General features: G+C 36.1%; 5 protein-coding genes across 6 annotated transcripts; 2 read left to right on the top strand and 3 right to left on the bottom strand.

Annotated features, from left to right (window-relative positions):
* Window positions 1-546: 546 nt before the first annotated feature.
* On the bottom strand, window positions 547-3,713 carry LOC147276085 (xyloglucan endotransglucosylase/hydrolase protein 2-like). The gene is made up of 4 exons (XM_086253430.1): window positions 3,533-3,713; window positions 1,520-1,623; window positions 1,165-1,358; window positions 547-1,037 (listed from the first exon to the last, which is right to left on the bottom strand). The coding sequence occupies exons 1-4, from the start codon at window positions 3,711-3,713 to the stop codon at window positions 650-652; spliced, it is 867 nt and encodes a 288-aa protein (XP_086109556.1). The 3' UTR covers window positions 547-649.
* Window positions 3,714-5,690: 1,977 nt separating this feature from the next.
* Window positions 5,691-8,571, bottom strand: LOC147276084 (ER lumen protein-retaining receptor-like). Its single transcript, XM_086253969.1, has 6 exons — window positions 8,389-8,571; window positions 7,590-7,855; window positions 7,295-7,410; window positions 6,907-6,980; window positions 6,156-6,219; window positions 5,691-6,052 (listed from the first exon to the last, which is right to left on the bottom strand). Exons 1-6 carry the CDS (start codon window positions 8,477-8,479, stop codon window positions 6,016-6,018), a joined length of 648 nt encoding a protein of 215 aa, XP_086110095.1. The 5' UTR covers window positions 8,480-8,571; the 3' UTR covers window positions 5,691-6,015.
* A 2,448-nt stretch (window positions 8,572-11,019) lies between these two features.
* On the top strand, window positions 11,020-14,431 carry XRI1 (x-ray induced transcript 1). Of its 2 annotated transcripts, none has more exons than XM_086254656.1 (9): window positions 11,020-11,268; window positions 12,100-12,155; window positions 12,248-12,370; window positions 12,493-12,632; window positions 13,073-13,136; window positions 13,220-13,322; window positions 13,403-13,440; window positions 13,531-13,614; window positions 13,768-14,431. In XM_086254656.1, the coding sequence occupies exons 1-9, from the start codon at window positions 11,249-11,251 to the stop codon at window positions 14,040-14,042; spliced, it is 903 nt and encodes a 300-aa protein (XP_086110782.1). In that variant the 5' UTR covers window positions 11,020-11,248; the 3' UTR covers window positions 14,043-14,431. The 2 variants fall into 2 exon arrangements, with proteins under 2 accessions (XP_086110782.1, XP_086110780.1); XM_086254654.1 differs by having other exon boundaries at window positions 12,478-12,632.
* A 2,207-nt stretch (window positions 14,432-16,638) lies between these two features.
* On the top strand, window positions 16,639-20,355 carry PAP15 (purple acid phosphatase 15). The gene is made up of 7 exons (XM_086253173.1): window positions 16,639-17,131; window positions 17,309-17,500; window positions 17,741-18,074; window positions 18,180-18,397; window positions 18,601-18,791; window positions 19,213-19,497; window positions 19,880-20,355. The coding sequence occupies exons 1-7, from the start codon at window positions 16,864-16,866 to the stop codon at window positions 20,021-20,023; spliced, it is 1,632 nt and encodes a 543-aa protein (XP_086109299.1). The 5' UTR covers window positions 16,639-16,863; the 3' UTR covers window positions 20,024-20,355.
* An 834-nt stretch (window positions 20,356-21,189) lies between these two features.
* Window positions 21,190-22,836, bottom strand: LOC147276081 (RING/U-box superfamily protein). The gene has a single exon (XM_086253174.1). It carries the CDS (start codon window positions 22,497-22,499, stop codon window positions 21,402-21,404), a length of 1,098 nt encoding a protein of 365 aa, XP_086109300.1. The 5' UTR covers window positions 22,500-22,836; the 3' UTR covers window positions 21,190-21,401.

The following is a 22,836-nucleotide window of genomic DNA, read 5'->3' as shown; positions in this document are numbered from 1 at the left end:
CCAATATATCCGATTTATTTCAATGGCCCAAGAAATTAATACACAATTTTTAATCCACAAGTTATACATGTTATTGAGTATTAGAAAGTTTTAGTAGATGTATATGTATAATTGTTAATCATTTTACATGCATGTTATTTTTCATTGTCGTTAAGTTTGAATACAACTTATACAAGTTTAAATAAAAATTCATTTGATTAACAGTTTGGATTGACAAACTAACGCATAACATTTTTTAGACAGACGAGAACATTTCTCTAAAAATATGATCTAAAGAAAGACAAGAAATTGCAAATCCATCAATGGTTCGTAATTAAGTTTGCTTAATTAAAAGTCGACTTTGCTTGCAAGAGTTTCATATATATGAGACAAATAATGCTCACCGATTCGAAGTTTTTTGTTAATTGTCTCAAATTGCAGGGAACAAATTAACCATACAAAGGTAATCAATATATTGATCATGCATCATAAATTCATAAGAATACACTTGAAATACGTTATTAATGTTAATCATGAGAAGTATACCCAAACTTATTAATTGTTCTGAAAGAGCTGTATATAGGGTACCATATTCTCATCGATTCCTCATATCCGATCCATTGGTACTTCATTTTTTAAAAATCTTGCTAAGCCTCTTTTGATACTTCCACTAACTATTACTACTGCACTCTTTGGGAGGTGTACGGAACCTACCCCTATCAGAACAATAGTCATAGTTCATATACTTCTTTCTCACATTCTCATATGCTTGTTGTTGCTTGGAGTCTAGTTGCCAAAGCTTCCAATTATTCCACCAATATTTGGATGCATAGCATTCTTTAATGGAGTTCTGTGGTGAGCACCCACTTATGTCAAATCCTTGGAAGTTGGCTTTGAAAGGTGCATAGGTCCAATTAGTCTTTGTTTGGCCTCCATTAGTTGCCCAGTCTTCTCCATCCCACAAGCTTGCTGTTATTTTCATTGGCTGTGATGGGTAGGGAACTCCAATCTTTTTGTTATTCCTAAAGACCCTAATTGGGATGTTGTCAACAAAATATCTGCAAAGAAATTAAGAATTATATTCTTAAAGAAAGGTTAGATTCAAATTCACAGTCTAACAATACCTAACAGTATATATAATTAAAAAAATAAGATTATTGAAGAGAGATGATCAGTCGTTCTTACACAATTTGATGATGGTTCCAAAGAATTTGGTAATCATGGAAATCTGCAGTGGGGTCAAACCAAAGATGAATCCTTTGCTCTCTATTGCCTTGACCATTTGCAAATACATTTGTTTGCAATGTGATTGGCTGACCTTCGACGTTACCCAAGAACTCAAAGTCCAGTTCATCATGTCCATTACCACTTGAAGTTAGCTGCATATAAATGTATATAAACTGTCATGAATCAACCTCCTCCATTTGGGGACATTATATGTCGAGAGAAACATATATATAAAGAGCTTAAATATATATATATATGTTGTAGTAATTAAATGTTGACCAAAATTTGAAGAGAATGGATTAATAATATTCACATAAAAAGCTGTAACAACTCCTGCAGAATTCCTCCCTGGTAACTTGATCCTCATATGAAAGAACCCAGTACCATAGCTTAGTTTGGATTCAAATCCAGCCCCCCCTGCAATATGCAAATTAAGCAGCAATTCAAATCATGTACAAGGAAAAGTGGCCAAAAAAAAAAATTATGTACAAGGAAAGAGATATATAACTAACCAAAAACTTTTTGTTACAGTTTTTTAAAAGCTTTTAATATTTTTTTACCAAACAGTCTGACATATTATATTGTTAAACTGTCAAATATAAATTAATAATGACAATTTACAACATATATGTCATATATTTATCAACACGACATATTTGCAATGGGTCACATGGGTCTCTTTTGACTTATTTTTCTTAATTTCTCAAAGATGGGTACGAAGTGTTAAATTTTCAAATAATTAAGTTGCGCATGCATATATAAAACCTGATGTATTTGGTCGACCAACTTAATATATAGTCATGCAATGAAATGACAAGCTTAATTAATACTTGGTTAATTTCAATCTCTTTCATAGCAGCTTGTATTAATAAGCTAGGAAAATAAAGGTACGTTATACCAGATCGAAGAAAAACAACAAGAAATTAAAGAAGGGAAGGGTATATATATATCATCGATCATTATTATTAGTCTTTATACTCCTTGATTTTAACAAAATAATATATTGTTAAAATATTAAGTAATAAAGACAGCCCCAGAGAAAAAAGAAAAAAAAAAGGTATGGATGATATAACTATATAAGAAATGGATATAGAAAATCAATAAAAACAGCCAAGGAAAAAAGAAATTGTTGGGTGGATTATAATGAAAGCCCAACAGAAGAAGAAGAAGAAGAATAAGAATAAAAAGAAAGTGATGGTGATGGTGATGGTGATGATGATGATGATGATAACCCGAAGACTTATTCATCAAAAGCTGGATTTCTCTGCCTTGATTCAAAGACAAGACATGACCATTACTGACCACTGCTTTATAGTTTTGATCAAAGCTAATCTGGTCACCACCGTCTTGATGAACACTTGCAACAAGCATCACACCAATAAGTAGGAGAAACACAGACAAAGCCAGCGTTGAAAATGCCATTTTAGGGCAAACCCTAGTGTTTCACGCTTCACAAGTGGAGGACTGTGTCTGTGAAAACATGGTGCAAAGATAATTATATAATAGAGATCCATTGATCCCTAGCCTTAACCCTAGCCCATAAAATTTATTACAATAATGGTGTAGTAGTGCATTTACCGTGTTCTGAAGTATTCTAAACCATTGGATGAAAATTTCACGTAGTAGTGGCATTAAGATTTTTTTTTTTAAGGGAGGCAAAAAAAAAAAAACAAAAGATTTTTCTTTTTTAAGAGAAAATTAGGTTCCCTCCTTTCTAGACGTGATTTATTAATTTAAAGATAATTTTATAATTTGAGTGAATTGGTAACACCACGTTTATTATGTCACATGATGTTACGATCACATATAATAATTTAATTTTCTAAAAATTAAATATAAAAATGGGAAGTGTTTGAAGGACTGAAATTAAAAAATTAATCTCATTTTTTAAATAAGAATAGAAAGGAAGTTTGTTTCATCCCAAAAAAAAGGAAGGAAGTTTGAAAAAGATCGATGATTTTAGAGGGGTGCATGATAAGTTGGAGTTGGGCTTTGGGTAGATGTAAAATCATCTCAATACAGATAGTAAAATTAAAAAAAGATACATTGGGCTAAATTTTGGCTTGATCAAACTAAATATATATTAAGTGATATAGGAGTCTATGCGGTCGTTGGATCTAACATATAGATTACCCGTTGTGATAGACTCATATCATTTAAAAAAATTTAGAGTGTTCAACCCGAACTCATGATTGGCCACATGTCATTAAGAGAAAGAAGATGAAAGACCAAAACACAAATAATAAAAGTTGAATCATGCATGGAGAGATTATCATTATAGCATCTAACAAAAAGAAGAGAAGAAGATGATGATGATGATGATAACCCGAAGACTTATCCATGAGGAGCTGGACTTCTCTCCCTTGATTCGGAGACCAGACATGATTATATCCCCATGTGATATGATAAGTTTGATCAAAGCCAACGTTGTCGTTTTTTCTTGCAAGCACCCCCTCACCTACAAGTAGCTGCAGAAACACAAAAAAACCCAGCACTGAAAAACCCATTATTTCTAACCCAAACCCAAACCCTAGCCTAGTACTGTTTCTCCACAATTCGCAAGAGTTATGTATACATACATATTCATACACACACACACACATATATATATAGATGATTTTGAACTGTCTTCCTGAGAAACCCAAAAGAGCTAAAAGGGTGTGAAGCCATCATTCTTTCTATTACCCCTGTTACAAATTGTTACCCACACGCTATTGACTTCTCCATCCATGATATCCTCCATAACCAACCACATCATTATACTATATATTTTTTGAAAGCAACTACTTGGGAAATTGTCTCCCAATATAACCCATTTTAGTCCAAAAAGTTTGATCAAAAGCCACTATTAAAAAAAGAAGTTTGATCAAAATAAGTCATTCGAAAGCATGCATAGTTTAATTTCCCACAACATTAATAGTTATTTTTTGGGTTATATGCAATGTACTATATATTGATGTTAATGGAAGTATGGAGGTCCTAAAAATATAAAGATATTGACTGAAATATATACCGACAAAAAAATTATTAATACGGACAATAATTGGTATTGTATGGAAATTTTGAGGGAAATGTACTAAATAAAATTAATAAAGAGATACATACAATAGGTGTAGCTCCACTCTAGAAGAAATAAATGAAAATAAGTAAGAGGTAAAAGTTGAAAATTTTGGGCTCAAAATCGCTCTTAAAATTAGAAATCTGATACCACATGTCTAATGTATTGAACTCATAAATTTAAATTATTTAAATATTATACCAATAATGTATATTAAACTAACAAAAAAATGTGACATCAAATATTGGGACTCATATTAAAAAATATTTCCATGAATATTATCAAAATTTTAGACCTTTGGATAAAGAAATTGTATATGAATCGAGTTTGTTAGAAAACGCTTCGAAGCAATGATGTGCAAGAAAGGAACTCGATCCATCCTAGCTTGCACTGTTGTACACTTGTACCCAGCTGTTACAGTCAAGCTTGACGTCTGAGATTGGTGGATCAAATATATTTGTATACTTGTATGCATGTATGTTCAAAGGTACAAGCTTTGAAAGCAGGACGTTCATGCTGGGCTAGCTTGATCCCTACAGAGATAGGGAGGTTTCCAATTCAGTTTTGGACTGTGGGGCCCATCCATGATGGGGTTTACATCACAAGGGCTTGGGCTGTCCTACTGGTGTTATTAGGCAGAAAGGTCATGGGCCCCACTGGCCCACCATGACGATCCCACCATGCAAACTTTTTGTACTATCTGATTTGGTACCAAGTAGATTTGCACATTGGCATTTTACTATTATTTTAATCCCAAGCATAATCTATTCTGTATTCTGTTCCATGCATGCATCAGCCATTATCACTAAAATCATTTTATATTTTCTTTCTGACTAATGGTGAAATGAGAAACCCAAAAATCTTTTCACTAACTGAAAATGTCATTCAACATTAATTAAACACTCAAATCAAGTTTAATTTTGATGGCTGGGTTAAAATAAAAGAAAAATACAGGTGTAGTAGATTCAAAGACAGCGCAAGAAGGATTTTTGGATGAGCTATACTATACTAATTTTTTGTCATTGATAAGAGAGGTGGGCTACGTGACATTATGAGTACTTAATGAGCTTGATGAAAATGGTTTAGAAGACTAGAAGACTGACTGTCATGTAATGTTATCATCACATACAATAATTTATCAAAAGACCAAATGTGATTTAATGTTAATCTGCCCATAATTTTCTTATTTCTGCAGCCTAGCCAACCTATGCATCCGCCACTGAGTAGGTTCACTACTGTAACAACCAAATTATGAAATGCATCATATATAAAATTGTAACAATGCAATCTAAATACAATTCACGTTTACGAACAAATACCCAAATTTATTTTTCTGATATAGCTAGCAAGAATACCATTTTCATCCCTCTTGATCTCCTTAATGTGGTACTTTTTTCTAATGCATGGTTGTTGATGGCTTTTGAAATGTATTTTTTCGAATATGACTCCTGTGTTTCTAACCAAGTCTTCAACATGTTCACATATTCAGATCAAAAAAACATGTTCACATATTGGGGTTGAGATTGAACATCATCGACTCAAAATACAACATTCTTTACATTCCTAAACGCAGAAAACAGTAGCCTTGAGAAGCCATGTGAAACATGCAAAACAGGGAAGATAGCAAAAATAGCACAGTTTTGAAACTGCAGTCCAGTTTAAGCGCATCCCGATCATTTTGCATGGAATCTCTTTTTCATTTCCTAAAGCAATGCATGACAACCTGGGCTCTGAATAAAGGGTGGATGAACTCAAGCAGGTAACTGGAGCTTTTTGTTGTTTTTCCAGCTGCAAATCATGATTATGAATTATCACATAAATGAGGTTAGACTCAGATGAATACATTTTCACCATAATCTAAATACAAATTTGTAACATTAGAATTGTTTACCTGTGGAAATAATAGTAGAAGAAGTCAGCATAAAGCAGTGTTTGAACAAGTCCAGAAATCCATGCTGCAGCAGCCAAAGAATATAAGTATAGAGTCTAGGGTAAAAAGCAAAAGTCCACTAAAGTAGAACAAGAAAGGACAATGTCACATAATATGGAGGATGTGGAAACAAGTAGGAAACAATTGCTTTTAGAACTTAAAGCATAGACGGTTGTTTATAGGAACAGCTTCTTAGATAGTTGCTTGGGCATTCAAACTATGTGAGACGACCCGTTCAACAGGCTCCCATTAATAAAGTTGCTCAGTTTATATTAGTAACTTATTATGAGCATATTGAGGTAGGCCCTTATTTTAACAGATTATCGCAGGAGATAAAGGTACTACTTAGAAGATGGTCTGTGACTCCCCACGATTTGCAGCTTGGTCAGTGTGAAATTAAGTCTCAATGTAAAAATTGAAATATAAAAAACTTGAATGCTACAATATCAGTAATAATCCAATGTATGAGTTTTATAATGGCATGTATATTGCTTGTGTTGTATATTTATAGTCCTTAATGCAGAACATGGATTCACTGGAAACTAAACATCAAACGATCATGCATTGAATACATTTGCATCCAGCACAACACTTATAATTCTATACTTATCCCTATATATTAATAGAAATTGAAAAAAAAAAAATCAAGTGAATGCACACGGGAACACACACAAGGACATAGATACAATGAGAGAGAGAGAGAGAGTCATACGCATCCAATGGACAAAGTGTGGTTCAGTGAAGTAGCGGTACATCCAGTTGAGAATGTATAATCCTCGGTATGCGCTGCACAGATAGTTAAGCAAATCAACACAAACACCAAATCTATATCATAAGGCAAATCTAGCATAGATAAAATGTTGTAGGTAACAAGTTGGATGAGAAAACAATTTCAAATGACACTGCTACAGAGGATATTTCCAAGACATAATTACAAATTAAAAAATACAAAAAGGAAAAAGCATTTAACTTCTGGATGAAATCTTTAGCTAAGAAGAAGATACCAATTTGCATGGCTATGCACTGTATTAACTATATTAGGAAATGAAAGAACCAAATATCTGAGGAGGGATAGAAAATATTAGGGGAAGTTAGAATACCCAAGAAGGAATACATATTGCCCTGTCAAGTTGTCGATGTTTCGAGTTCTCTGTAACAGCACAAGCTGAGGAAGTATAGCAACGGCTTCTAAATATACTGAAAATGTCCACATTACCTGATCCATATTATTATTGAGCATATAAGAAATACAAATTAAGAGAAAGGAAGGTACAGCCATTGTTGTGGCACAATTTCTCTTAGAGATGTAAAGAAAGTTGAGCCGTGAATTTGTACTTAGCAGCTACAGGCACAACATATGTGTAAACTGCAACTAAAAAGAACATGCAAACGAACCTCCTTAAAGGTGAATTTCTCATTGATTAGCAGGGCTAATAATACACACGGAAGCACAAGGAAATAATGGCGGAAGGTGTCATGGTCTTTATCGTATGACCTACGAACAATCTTGTGCTGCCTAATGTACCAAACAATCGAAAATGAGCTCCCCAAGAATATTAACTTCATGACGGTATTATATAGAGATATAAAATCGGTGAAAATGTCCAAGTAGCGAGTAGCAAAAACAAGGGAATAGAGTTCTTGAGTCTTCAAAGAAATACCTGGATACAATGAAATACATCAAAAATACATTGGTGGTAGTAGCAGTAGCAGTAACTAAATAAAAGACCCAATTAAGGGCCATTGTCAATTTGTCAGATAGCAAGATGCAACAGAAAAACCAATCCCAAATATTCAATGCTAAGAAAAAACTCAACTTTAGCCCTCATTTTGATTATCCAAAGGGAGGCCAATAGGACAAAATCACTAAACCAACAAAATTTTAGTGTTTGTCCATTGTGAGCTGGATTATAAAGTTCAAGCTCAGAACCCAATATTCTTTTCAATAAAATTCAGCTTGAAAATTCTTCATTTTAACTTTCTAAGCCACCAAACAAAATGTTATACACAGTTTCATATACAAATAAACTGAATTACCACCTCAAATCTTCATCTATATGGTGGATTCAATTCAACACAAATTTAAATGCAGGATATGCACGAAAATGCATTGCATTGCATTGCTTGCCAAGTATTTCAATTCTAAACATACATATAACTACAGAAAAAAATTAATGATGGGTTGTTGTTGTACCAGCACAAGATTTGATTGTGTGGATCTTGAGGAGCAAGACGAGGACGCTGGCCAAGTGGGTCATGTCACCCGCTAATCTGAATATATTCATTTTGCTCTTCCCTGCCAATGAGCGAGTTGGATTGGAAGCACCGACTCAGTTGAATGTTCTGGTGTTTTTTGTTGGGTGCAAGGTTTTGTTCATTGACGAAATGTCAGCGAGAAGATCTTGCTTAGTTGGTTGGCAAAGCCGCAAAGCTCTGCTCAAACTCAAAGTCATGAGTTGATGGGCCTATTAAGGTATTAAACAAGCTTTGATTCATGATTTCCCGTTTTATTTTCAACTTTTCATATGGGCCTTAGGCCTTCGGGACCTTGTAAGGCTTGTATTCCATATTGATATTAGACCCAAAAACTACAAAAAAAAAAAAATTATATAAAAACAAAAACAAAAACAAAAACTTGCCTCCACCAGTGCCACTGAGGTGGCATCCCAGTGTAGACATTTGCCCAACTTCTCTTTGCACCGGGATGTCATCTCAGTAGCACCGGCAAGTAAGTTTCTCTCAAAACGAACATATATTTGACTTTCTTAAAACATTTTTCTAAACTTTTACAATGATCATCTATGAGGTTACCCAAAAAAAAAAATCCATGTTAAATAAATATATATATATATGTTTTGATTTTTCAGGTACTATAAATTGGGTTACACCTTAAATCCCAAGCACTTAAAGAAGGTGTAGTTTGCATAATTGATATGGGGGTTTATAAAAAAAATTAAAAAAGAAAATTAATTGTTGGAGATTTTGTGTTGATAACATATAGGGGGTGTTATGGGACGAATTTCGGTTCCTTGGAGGATATGGACGCTTGTTCTGTTGTTCATAATATTGAATTTCAAGTTGAGATATATTTATTTGAAACTTATTGTGTAATTGATGCACTTGTATTTTTTAATTGGTTAAATCTTCACATACTTTTTTTTTTTTTATCATAATTGTCGTCAAATTATAAGCACATTACATTTATGTAATGCATCTAATATCCTACATAGAAAAAAAAAAATTGCATTATGAATTGGACAATTAGAGGAAAACAAATGTATATGGGAAGAAAACCTTGTGTTTAGCTAGCATTAAATCATATTCATTGCATAGAGTATTTATTAATAATATAGGGACATAAGGACAATGCTCCAAAAAAGGTAAAATCACAGTTGGTCCAACATATGACACATCAAAATGCATCTTCCTTTTTTTGTTTTTTACCTTTTGTTTGGTATTGGATGGCAATAATTGAATGATTCGCTCCAAACCCTTCACTATTGTTCTAGTAATATGATAGGAGGACAACGACTAGATTCTTTGGTGAGTCTTATTTGTGTTTGCATTTACAAACAAATTTACAAGCAAACATTATAATTAATGTTTGTATTCAAAACTAGTTTCATACGCTCCTCATAAATGAGCTCATGGGAAGTGTGTGAACCCAGTTTTTTGGAATGCATGTATCATTTCTCATAATTTAATGTTCATAGAAAAATTATTGTTATTATTTCAAACTTTATATCCATCCTTGAATGCCATACCCGATCCACAAAAACATTGGGTCAGCCCATATATGAAACTCCACATTGCTTTCGAGCCCAAAATGATCTCACCCTACTAAAGACATGTCTCCTCCATACAAGTAGCCTATCAAGTATTCAAGTCTCAACCGATAGCACACGCGCCAAAAAAAAGTGGATAAAAAAGCATTTGGTACACATGGCGTGAAAGAACAAATTAAAAAGGAAATAAATAGGGGAAATAAATATTATTCATTGACAAAAAGAAATTTCTACTATCTAACATTGTATATTATGCAAATACTCTTATCTTTTCTTATAAGGTATAAAATGATAACTATTGTTAAAATGCGATTGTATAAAGAATATAAAGTTATATTGTAGAAGAATTGTAACAAAGATGCATGTTTATTATGGAGAAAATCAAGGATTAGATATTCATAAAAATGAGTTATTAGTGATTAAAGAAAATATATGCAGAAATGATTTTATAACATAAAATGTTTGTATTGCCCATTGTGAATCTAGAATATTTATTATCTCGATTTTTGACTAAATATATGGTTTAGACTTTAGAGTCCCATTATGTTGACAAATAATCAATCTAATAAAATTTTTTTTGAAATTGATCATTAATTGTTGCACTAGAATCAAGAGTTGATATTGATTATAAAAGTAAAAATATCTTATTATTTTTCAACGTTTCTTAAAAATCAATAGTTGGTGACCATAGGAATTTGTAGATCACATATTTATTCACATGTGTAACATGTATGTATCCGAACAAAACAAAGACCAACGAAAAGTCAATAAGACAGAAAAGAAATTGAAAAGAGAAAAAATAAAACAGAGAAAATAGAATAATCCCACGACTCCACGAGTCTCTGTGTAAGTGAGTAACGGACTGGACTGGACTGGAGCGTGGTCCAAAAAAAAAAAAAAACCGGACTGGAGTGGAGTGGGCCCCACAAGAGTAAAAGCATGCTCTGAGCCTCTGACCGAGTGTGATATATATTTCCATGTCTATTAAATTTCGGTGCTAAATATTTGATATATGAAAGAAAGAAACTTCCGTAGAAAACAAAGAGAGAGGGTCGGCCGCTTTTTTACTTCGTCTTCGCAAACAGAGAGCACGCATCTCAAGCACTAGAGAGAGAGAGAGAGAGAGAGAGCGCAGTGAAATGCGAATATATATAGTGAGCAAATCGGTCTCTTTGTAACGGCTACTTTTGCTGGAAGTGGAAGAGAAAGAGAGTGAGTGAGTCTGTCTGTCATTTGGCGAGGTTGGTTGGGTTGCTGGTTGCTTCGTAAATGGATTACAATAATGACAAGTAAATACCCCTCTGGCCCTGTCTCTCTTTCTGTCTGTTTGTTACTGGGTTTGTTTGGGAATGGATGTTTTTGTGATGAATTTGTTTGTTTTTTGTGTATATTTTGAGCTTCTTGTGGCAATGTAGACTCAGATTTTGCTTGTTCTAGTTTGATTTGGTTATGCAATTTTTTTTTTCATTTTTTTTTTTATTTTGGGAATTGAATGCTGGTTCTGTAAATTGGGTTTGCTTCAGTTTTTTACTTAGATTTTTTAATTATTTGGGAATGATTGATATTTATCTGGAACTTTAATGGTGAAATGAGGATATGATGTGGGGTGGGCTCTCTGATTCAGTTGGTGGGTCATTGTTTTATACTTTTTATTTTGCTTTTTCTAAGCTTAATTTGTTGGCATGTATTACTTAAAGCAAAATGCGCAAATATGGATTAGGATAATGCTTCCAGATCCTAATTACAGAAGCATCCCTTTATTGATATATGCTTTAGCATTTTAGGAATGATCAGATGTTCCTTTCCCACTTTTTATTCTTTGTAATTTTGGGCAAAATACATTTCATTTGGGTTACCTGTAGGTGCTACTGCTTGCTGTTTGGTTATTTTCTCTGCTTAATGATAGATTCGAAATGTAGATTCTACAAAACATTAACTAAATGTGCTACATATGTAGTTCAGGAGGCTGAGCTTATCGTGTTCTGTGTGTACATTTTCCATTGTGGCTCATATTTGAGAGTGGAGCTTTGTGGTGTTTTCCTTTCAGTTGTTTGAGGTTTAGAACTAGTATTTTTCTGATCACATTTTGCCTTCCTTTCTATTGTGTGAAATGATAATAGTGAGCACTGGGATTGGCAAAGGAATAATCATTGTTCTCAAAAGAACTCCAATTATGGTATGGTCTTACCACAGTTCATAATTTGCTAATAAATTATTATACTTGGATGAAGCTCGTGATTTCTGACTTGGTACTATTGTTTTGAGCAGACATGTCTGAATGCGTGTGGAATGGAGTGCCTCAGAACGAAGAAGATCTTTCCTACATGCTTGACGAGGAAACAACACCAGTTAAGGCTTGTGGGGATTTGGCCTATCATGTTAATGATAGAGGTTTGGTCTCTATGTTGTTTTCCCTCAATTGTTCTTTGACATTTCCTTGCTTTTCTTGTATGTGCAATTCAGAACACCGCCCTTTATTTTTGTTCTTTTAATATCAGAAAAGTGGGGTTCAGATAGTAGGAACAAGGAATTGGAAGAACGGAGGGAGTCTTTTTCGCATGTAAAGAGGCGCCGGATGCTACAATTTGACACTGAAGCTATGGATCCTTCCCTTTTAAGTGAAGACTTGTCATCTACTTTCCTTAAATCAAATGTCTGTGCTGAGTTCTCTTTCTCAATTGAATTATCACATCTATATGGCATGCTACTTTGTTCATACTTCATAGACTGCATACCAAACTACTTTTGAACTTGTTATATGGATCAGTTAGTGCATTTTGTTCTATCTTAATGCTACTGCACTGCTATAGTGCTATAGTGTTCATCAGTAAAATGAATGTTGCATTATTTATGAAACCCATTTGTGGTAGATATGTCATATTGGTGTGTTATGTATGTCATTTCTTATGCTAAACTGGAGTAACATTCTCTAGTAGACTAGCTGTGGCCTTGGTTTTGTAAATTTGATAAGGGAATATTGTTGACTACAGCATATTAAATGTGCCATGGTTTTGTAAAAAGGGAATAATGTTGACTACAGCATATTAAATGTGCCATGGATTTTTCCTAAATTTATTTTTTTGTTCTTTATAGGAGAGGGTGGACTCAATTGAGGAAGCTTTATCTGAAGTGTCGCATTGGGTATCGGGGCTTTCAGGTTTGTCTCTTCTAGAATATGTTTTTCTACATTATTTGAATGTTTACACCCAGGATTTTCTAATAACAATATTATTATGTTAGAAAATACATCTGCCTCCGGCTATGAATGCCTAGATGAGTCAACTGATGGGTGGATTGCCGAATGCTTCAATGATACTGAGATGCATTTCAGCCCTGATGATTTGTATGCTTCTCGAAGCTTTATATTCTTTTGGTTCAATCGTAATTTACAGTAATCTGATTGCTTTATTATGTGATACTCAGGAGTTTCTCTGGGGCATCTGATCAGATTGACATTACAAGTAAATTATCTTTGTTCTTTCCACTAAATTTTTGTTCCCTTATATCCTTATCCCCTAGATCACTTATATAAGTTTGATTTGCTGTAATAGAGTTGTGTGACATCCAACCTGAGTATGAAGCAAATGTGGTTCAACAGAGAATTACTCGAACGCCCCGAAACATTGTTTTTAAAGGTACTTCCCTGTTCTTGACATTTCTATGTTTCCTATATTGCATGTACGCAAAGAATCAGCTCCCGGTCCTCTTTCAAAATTATCCCACTAATTATGCTACAAAATTATTGAAATAAAAACTAAATACTTTAGGCTCTATGTTTGTGTGTGTAGGCAGGAAGTCTTACATTCGGACTCCCACTAAGTTAGCTACTTCTGTGGCATATCCATTTACCTTCATTAAACCCTCTGGGGCCCATGGAGATGTAACTCTGAAGGACATAAACCAGCGGATCCGCACTCCGCCACCTTCAAAATCAAAGCAAAAATATGAAGATCCCTCTTCTTACCCCACTTCAGCCTTTTCTGGGAAGCCTGTCGTTGGCAAAACCAAAATTCGCACTGAAGGTGGGAAAGGCAGCATTACAATTATGAGAACCAAAGGCTAAGAGTTGGTAGATAAGTGTTACTCTCAACTTCCCTTTTTTGTGGCCCTTCTGCTTTGCCCATTATTTTTGGGATGAATTTTTCCTGTAATATTCTAGAGCAGTCAGGTACAGAAGTTGATCTGCATTTTTTTTCAGTTGGAGTTTTGGGAAATCATAAATCACATCCGAGTGTTTATGTTTCCAAGTGTGTGCTAGATGTCAAATAGTAGTTTTATACATTGTATGACTGAGAATGTCAAAGTCTACTAGGAACTATTTTATTTTGGTTTCTCAAAAACCTTGGTAATGCTTTACGGAATTCCATTAGATGCAAAACTTGTGTATCTAAATTATGTCTGTAAGGTGTATTTAAGATGAAATGAAAAGCTCAGACTGTATCTGGTTTTGCATGTGTTAAGGCATTATCTCTCCGAAACCTCTCCTTGTATATGGTATTAAGCTCTGGCTTGGCAATATTTTGGAGCTCAAACTTTATTTCTGAACATCTTAACTTGAACTAACTTGATAACCCTTGCCTTGTGTGTTGAATGTTGATGGTTGTTGACACACTATTAGTCTTTGTCTTATACATAATAATATCCCTACAACACTTGTTTCTTGGCTAGCTCTTCTCTCATGGATGGGGTTTTGTTGGAAGAATATATTCCAACGATACAGTTTCTGCATTTTGAAACCATTAGTTTTTTTTTTTCTTCTTATGTCCGTTATATCTTATTGCATTTCCAACCCCACGTTGTGTTAAACGGCTGAGATTAAAAACACCCATATCCCAAATATTGGAGATGTGTACTCAACAAACTGGAAAATATGTTTTCCTGCACTTAAATTTGTTAGAGTATATTGTGATATTGCTTGAGCAGTTGTCTGAACAGTCATAGAGCCTCGGAGACCTTTCACTGTAATGGTCTCCTTGGGAATGAAAGCAAAGTTAGAGCATGCTTGCTTGTGGCAGGCTTTAAGAAGGGGGAGGGAAAAAGCAGTGTTGTTGAAAGAAACACATGAACACTGTATTCTGTATCAGCTTCACATGTTTGATGTTTCCACTTTCAATGCTTACATGGGGGGAGAAATTATTTAAAGTAAACAATATGGTTACCACTTTAACAGAAAGCACTAAAACTGCTCCTATGACCCAAAACTAAGTCACTTTTCTATTTTCCCCAAACATTACAAAAAATTTCGTCATCACTTAAAACAGAAAGTGCTTCTCTAACTAAAAGGCACTTCTCTATCCTATCCAAACATTACCCCCAAAAAAAAAAAGAGAGGAATTTTTGGTTATCTGAAAGTGGTTCTAACTTTACAACTACAGCAAATTGCTATGTTAGTTTCATGATTTCATCAACCAAAATGTAAAAGAACAAGGAAGAAGTAGAAGAGAAATGGTTGGACTATCACATGGTGACTAAAGGAATTTTTGGAAATGACAGTGGCCCAAATGGCCCAACCCCAGCGTAGTAATGTAGGTAGTTCAAGTTGTATTGTAGAGGTCCATCCTGGCCTAACTTTTTTTGGTCAAGATCCTGGCCTAACTTTAGACATTGTAAATGCGTTGATCCAAGTAGTCAAGACTAAATTAGGTTTCAGTCCATGGATATCATTTGACTTCGATTCAAAACCATGCATCTAAAATTCACCTAAAATGTGTGGGAGCTTGTAGTTTTAGTGGCTAGAATATTTACCCATATACCTACGGTTCCAAGTTTGAATCTCTTCGAATATTATTTGATAACAAAATATATCTACCCCAAACTTTTGAAAAGATTAGTAATTGGTGTCAATTTTAATTTTTACTGAGTTTGAATTTAATAAAATAGTTTTGTGAATACAATGTGGATTTCAAATTCGAGATTAATATGAGATGTGTGTGAGCGTTCAAACGACCAACATTAGAACACTATCTCACATTCCGCATTCCTTTCGTATTTGAATCTCACACCAAATAAAACTTCTAAATAAATAACACGTGAATATTTAACTAAAGGTAAATTGGCCGGTCCATTTATCTAAGTAACTAAAGCTTTGTAATGGGAAAAGATTGGGCATAAATCAGTTGGGGTAAAGTTAGGGTTAAATCATCTTCAAATTAAGCAAAATTGTATTAGGAAGTGAAAGTGTCATGGCAATACACAATTATTGATTGTGTAACCCCCAATTCGAATTTGGACCATTAACAGATATGGTTTGGTTGTTGTTAATACAAGGATTTAAAACGGTAACGTTCATTATTTAAATTGTAAATTTAGACCACATATTCAGTTAAGAGTCAATTTAATCAATAATTCAGATTCAGTATGATAAAAGAGTATTCCAACAAATTTAAATACCACATTTTTCAATTGTAACTAAAATTCATGGGATGTTATGGAAATTTTACCCTTTAATTTAAAAGTTTCATGATCCATGATCTCTGTGTCCAAGTATCCAACATGTTAGCCATGGTGTGATGAACCCAATCCTTACCCAGCATGCCCAAAAAACGCGGGCTTTATGCATTCCAGCTTTTAAAAGGGTGTGATAGGCTGATAGAATCCTCTGCTATTTGTCTTTAAGCCCTATTAAATACATTATCATTTTATGACAGCCAACAGCGGACAAACCAATCCCCCTCCTTTTTTCCTATTGGCCCGAAAGCGGACTAAGATTTTCAGTTAACCCAAAACCAAGAGGAGGAGGAGGAGGAGGAGGAGCTGCTGACGCTGTATCCAATTTTGCCTCCGACGCAAATATTCCTTCCCTCCCTACGTCACAATATTCTATTATTCCATCCTTCTCTCTCTCACTGTATATCTGCTCCGAAGCAAATGCCATTTCGAAAGCAATGGCGTCCTTCTCATTCTCCTCTGTTCCTGCACTTGTTGCAATAATAGCATGCTTGGTTCTTCTGGTCGAGCCCCGAATCCCCACCACTTTGGACGGCCCGTTCGAGCCCGTCACCGTTCCGTTCGATGTTAGTTTGCGCGGCAACGCCGTCGATTTGCCCGACTCCGACCCCCGAGTCCGCCGCCTCGTTAAAGGCTTCGAGCCCGAGCAGATTTCCGTCTCCCTCTCCGCCAATTATGATTCCGTTTGGATCTCCTGGGTTACAGGTTCTTAATTTTTTTCTTTTCTTTTTCTGTTGGTGTTTAAAGTTTTGAGCTTTGTTTTAGTTTCAACATGTGGGTTTGAATGAAATTTCTTGAATTGAGAATTGAGGTTTTCAGTTTCGAGGAGTTTGGCCAGTTGGGTTTGGTGTAACTTGGGTTCTTCGTGAATTGGTGTTGCAGGGGAATCCCAAATTGGTTACAACATAAAGCCATTAGACCCCAAAACTGTGAAAAGTGTTGTTCGTTATGGGAAGCTGAGATACCCACCATCACATGAAGCCTCAGGATATTCTCTTGTTTACAATCAGCTTTACCCTTTTGAAGGCCTCCAGAATTACACTTCTGGAATCATCCATCATGTTCGTCTTACAGGTTTCATTTCATTTTCTAAAGATCCTCTTAAACTTTAATGGAAAATTTCAAATTTGGGTTCGTGTAACTTTGGCTGATTGATTGACCAATTAACTGTCTCCAACTTATAACATAAGTTGTGATGAAAAATAGATTGTACTATAGATAAACATCAAACATCTGACCATGTTGTTTTATGACCTCATCAAATTGTGCTTGTTGTAATAAGTTGGTGAATCCTTGCTGTGTGTGTATGTGTAGGGTTGCAACCAAATACACTGTATTTTTATCGATGTGGAGATCCGTCTATACCTGCCATGAGTGATATCTACCATTTTAAGACCATGCCAGTTTCTGGTCCGCGGAGCTACCCAAACAGAATAGCAGTTGTAGGAGATCTTGGCCTTACTTACAACACAACTGCCACAATTGATCACTTGACTAGTAACAACCCTGATCTTGTTTTATTGATCGGTGATGTTACTTATGCAAACCTATACCTCACAAATGGAACTGGCTCTGACTGCTATTCTTGCTCATTTTCACACACTCCGATACATGAGACCTATCAGCCTAGATGGGATTACTGGGGAAGGTTAGAATATACCTTTCTTTCCTTGTACCTTATGCAATGGGTTCTATAAAGTATGACTTATGCAACTTGTTTCCTCATGTTATCATTGCTGGATATTTTGTATAGGTTTATGCAGAAATTAATTTCTAGAGTTCCAATAATGGTGGTAGAAGGGAACCATGAAATAGAAGAACAGGCTGAAGACCGGACATTTGTGGCTTATAGTTCTCGGTTTGCATTCCCATCTGCAGAAAGTGGATCTTCATCCACATTCTACTACTCCTTTAATGCTGGTGGGATTCATTTTATTATGCTTGGAGCCTACATTGCCTATAACAAATCAGGTAAAAAAGTTTGCATAACTTATAGGTTCATACTTTGCCTAATTGTTTGAAGAATTTTTATGGGGCTTTTCTTAAAATTAATTAGGGATTACATGCGTTTTGATTTCTTGCATTTTCTTTTTTCCCTTTGTGAAGCATATTTTTATTGCTTGAGTTATTACCCCCTTCCCCCCCAGTGAATACTTAATATACATTTTTGTCAGCGGACCAATACCGGTGGCTGGAGCAAGATTTGGCTGATGTGGACAGATCCACAACTCCATGGCTGGTAGCTGCTTGGCATCCACCCTGGTACAGTACCTATAAGGCCCATTACAGAGAGGCAGAATGTATGAGGGTGGAAATGGAAGAGTTACTTTACTCTTACGGGGTTGATATAGTGTTCAATGGACATGTAAGTAATGATAACCACCAATGATTATATCAATCTCTTATAGGTAATAGGTTCTTTTCCTAGTCAGAAAATATCTGAAGAATCCGGAACAGGTCCCTTTGATTTTGGTTTTCTTGTTTACCAGCTATTGATAGGAAAAACTGCAAATTATGACTTTTTTTTTTGGCCCTTGCATTTTAACTTTTAAGAAAACAAGTATAATGTGAATTCAACTGATATTGGGTTCCGTAATGCTAAAACATGCAACTTACTTATTATAAATGCTATCAGAAGCAAATCATTGCTGATGGCTTACATAACAAAGTGAAACTCTGTCCTTTCTTTTTGATATCTTCATGCCAAATGAAATTGTCTAACTAGTTTCACCACAATACCAACTGCACTGAATGTTGTTTTGTTTGCTTGAATAAAATTTAATTAGGTTCATGCCTATGAGAGGTCAAATCGAGTGTATGATTACAAATTAGATCCCTGTGGTCCTGTGTATCTCACTGTTGGTGATGGGGGTAATCGAGAGAAGATGGCAATAGAACATTCTGATGAACCTGGTAATTGCCCAGAGCCATCAACTACTCCTGATGAATACATGGGTGGCTTTTGTGCAAAAAACTTTACATCCGGTCCAGCAGCAGGTAAATTTTGTTGGGATCGGCAACCTGATTACAGTGCCTTCAGAGAAAGCAGCTTTGGCCATGGGATCCTTGAGGTAACTCTTTTTTCTCTGTGTTTATGTTTGGGAATAGTCATGTTCAACAATACATTCAATTCACTATAAATGTTTTGATTTATATTTTATGACCCTAAGTATGATACAACTTGAAAATCGATGATGGAAATATGAATATGTGCATCTGAAGACTAGTTTAAGCAATTTTATATGCATGATATTTATTTATGTGGAGCAAGAAATTTTAAGACATGTTCTTGAGGATCCCATCACTTGCAAGAATATCCTCGATGGCATTTGTGTTGCAAACGTGTAGGTCTATGCTATCAACTGCAGAGAATATGTATATACTACAATTACAGCTCAGTTTCAGCACCTGGATTATAATCTAACCATGTGTTTCAATGTGCATAACTTGCAGATGAAGAATGAGACTTGGGCTTTGTGGACATGGTACCGAAACCAGGACTCTGGCAATAAGGTGGGAGATCAAATTTATATAGTGAGGCAACCAGAAAAATGCCCTATCCGGCAGGTGTTTACAAGTTGGCCTGTTGGTATGTAGTTCGCACTGCTGGGACATTAACCACCTCTTCATCTTTGTATTTTTACTGTGATACATCTCAAATACTGATATAGAGTGCTACTCATACCTGAAGATTGTTTACTGTAATACATCTCAAATAGTGATATAGAGTGTACTTAGACCTGAAGATTGTTTACTGTAATACAAATCTCAAATAGTGAGTGTTACTTACACCTGAAAATTGTCTACCTCCCTCCATCTTTGTATTACTGTAATACATTTTAAATACTATGCCATTCAAATATGTTGCATACTAAATGATAAATCTCATTTATATATCTCAAATATAATCTGACAAGGTTTCTGAGACACATGGTCCTGGTTGAAATCTATAATTATAATGGCATATGCTATCATCTGTTTTACCAACATTATTGTGATAGCATGCTGTCGGCTATTCCCAGAATGTGTTAATAATTGTTTGACTAAAAACCCCCACTTTTCGAGAATAACTTAGCTGTCCTATTCAGGTGTTATTCTAATTAGAGAGAGAGAGAGAAAAAAAGGGGGGGGGGGGGAGGGGATAGCAGGTGGCATACCTGCCTTGCAGGTAAGTCCTTCTCCCAATTTTTTAATGCCTCCTTGTTCTGTTGTAAATTATTGAAGGAATATGCTGTTTAGAATAGAAAAGTTACCTAAACAATAAATTGATTAAAGAATATTCCTCTAATTGTATATGGTCTTCACTCTTAAACAGTCTAAGTTCAGGATCCAGTCAGCAAGCTCTCCCTTTTTTAACATTATTCTGAATATAAATTCGGTCTCGCCATAGTCTCATGTTACTAGATTGAATCTGTATGGTGTATTTGAATGTGCGGTCCAAATTCATAATTTGATAGGAGAATATTATCCTTATTATGGAGTGCTTGATAATGTGGTAACCTGGAGTGGTTATATTAATATGGTCAACTTAATCCAAACCACCAGTAAATAAGCATCAAATGACCTCTACCAAGTCCCAAATGTAAGTGGTGCATAGCTTATGATCTTTGGAAAAATGTGAATTTCAATGCCATTAAACAACAGCTTTGCTAAACACAATGGTACGTGCACTATTGCTAATCAAACTTGTAATAGGTATCAACAAGAAAGAAGCAATGAAAAATCTAATTACCATAACAGATATACAGAGAAGAACCCAGAGAGAAGGCAGTCACTGAAAATCTGAAACTAAGGATAAGTGAGAGATACATCAAGTTGAAACTTGGAAACCAAATATACAAAACCATTATAAAAAAAACAAAATTTCTAATAACTCCAATTCAGAAAACAAAGGGATGAGACTGAGACTGAGACTGAGACTGAGTTGTATACCAAAGAAAAATGAGTTGTTTCAGCACCAATCAAATTTCTTGCTTCAGAAGATATCGAGAATTTCCAAGATGAAATTGTTGCAGAGAGGGCAGTTCCCTCTTTGGACCCAGAGTTCTCTGGAGCACATTCTGCAGAAGGTGTGCCCGCAGGGGATAAAAGCCGCACCTTTATGCCTCACCATGCACACGCAGCAATTATACTCTACGTTCCCTTCTACCTCCTCCTCCTCCTCTTCCTCTTCTTCCTCTTCCTCTTCTTCCTCCTCCTCCTCGCCCATCACGTACCTCGACCCCTCGAACCCCATCTGCCTGTCGGTCTCTTCCAACAAGTCCATCAACGACATTCTCACCGGCTCCGGCCCCGAAGCCGCCGTAGCTCCAGCCTCCTCCGCCGCGCCGTCCCCCATTTCTTCTCCTGCGACTGCTTCCGCCTCCTCGGTCTCAGCCGCCGCAGCTGCGGCGGCTTCAGCCTCGGCGGCCTGTTGCGCCGCCACGGCTTCTCTCGCCGACATCGATCTCTCCCCGGTCAGATCGGCCGAGTAACGGCGTCTCGGCGAGTCGACCTCGTCGGTCGCCGGAGTGAACCGCACGGAGCTCCGGCGAGAGAACATCGGCGCCCTGCAGTTCTGAGCCGAGGCCTCATCGGACTCGTCGACACCGTGATCGAGCGGGACGGAGCTGAGCCGAGTCGAGCTCCGGCGCGAAATCTGCCGCACTCCATCGGACTGAGTCATCTCGTTGTAATTGGACTCGGGCGTCACGTACCTGATAACTCCGCGGCGCGAGTTGGTGTGCGATCGTATGTGGCTGTAAGTGTTGGTATTCCGGATAGGGATATCCGAGGCGGGGACGCGGACAGACGAAGCCCAAGCAGAGCCGGCGCGCTTGAGTCGGAGGCGGTCCTTAAACGACTTCCAGGCCTTCTTATCCTTCTTGCCAATCAGGGCTCGATACGATTTGGGCTCCTCGTCTCGGATAATGTCAAGTAGGGTCCGACCCGCTATAGTTGGAGGCAGGGCAGGCGCGGGAGGGGGCTGTTTGGTTGCGGACAAAACGTCGTCGAGGCTCAAACCAGCTAAGTCTCTGCCGTTAGTACTTGCGGACATCTGATCGAGAAGCGTTAGCCTCCGGCGACCTTCCATTTGAAAAAATGAACTCGTTTTCAGTCACAGACAAAAAAATTTATGCAAACAGGGACAAATGCAACAAAGGAATGGTTTCTATTGGAGGAGGGATTCAAGGATCGGAGGAACAGGAACCATCTTTTCCATTTCTTTTCTTTTTTTGTCTTGGTTTCTGGGTTTCAGATGTCTTGGAAATGTAAGTGAACACTGAAATGGATCTAGGAGGCTCAATATAATTCCTTTCGGTTGAGAATACTCATTTTCCGAGGGTATCAAAGCAAAACGAAAACCTTGGAAATTTTATTTTATTTTGTAAGGAAATTTAATAACATAGACACTGCAATACTGCATGACG

This window comes from Dryas octopetala, chromosome 8 (assembly GCF_963921425.1).
Source record: "Dryas octopetala chromosome 8, drDryOcto1.1, whole genome shotgun sequence".
NCBI classification, from domain to species: domain Eukaryota; kingdom Viridiplantae; phylum Streptophyta; class Magnoliopsida; order Rosales; family Rosaceae; genus Dryas; species Dryas octopetala.
This window is presented reverse-complemented; position numbering and strand designations above follow the sequence as displayed.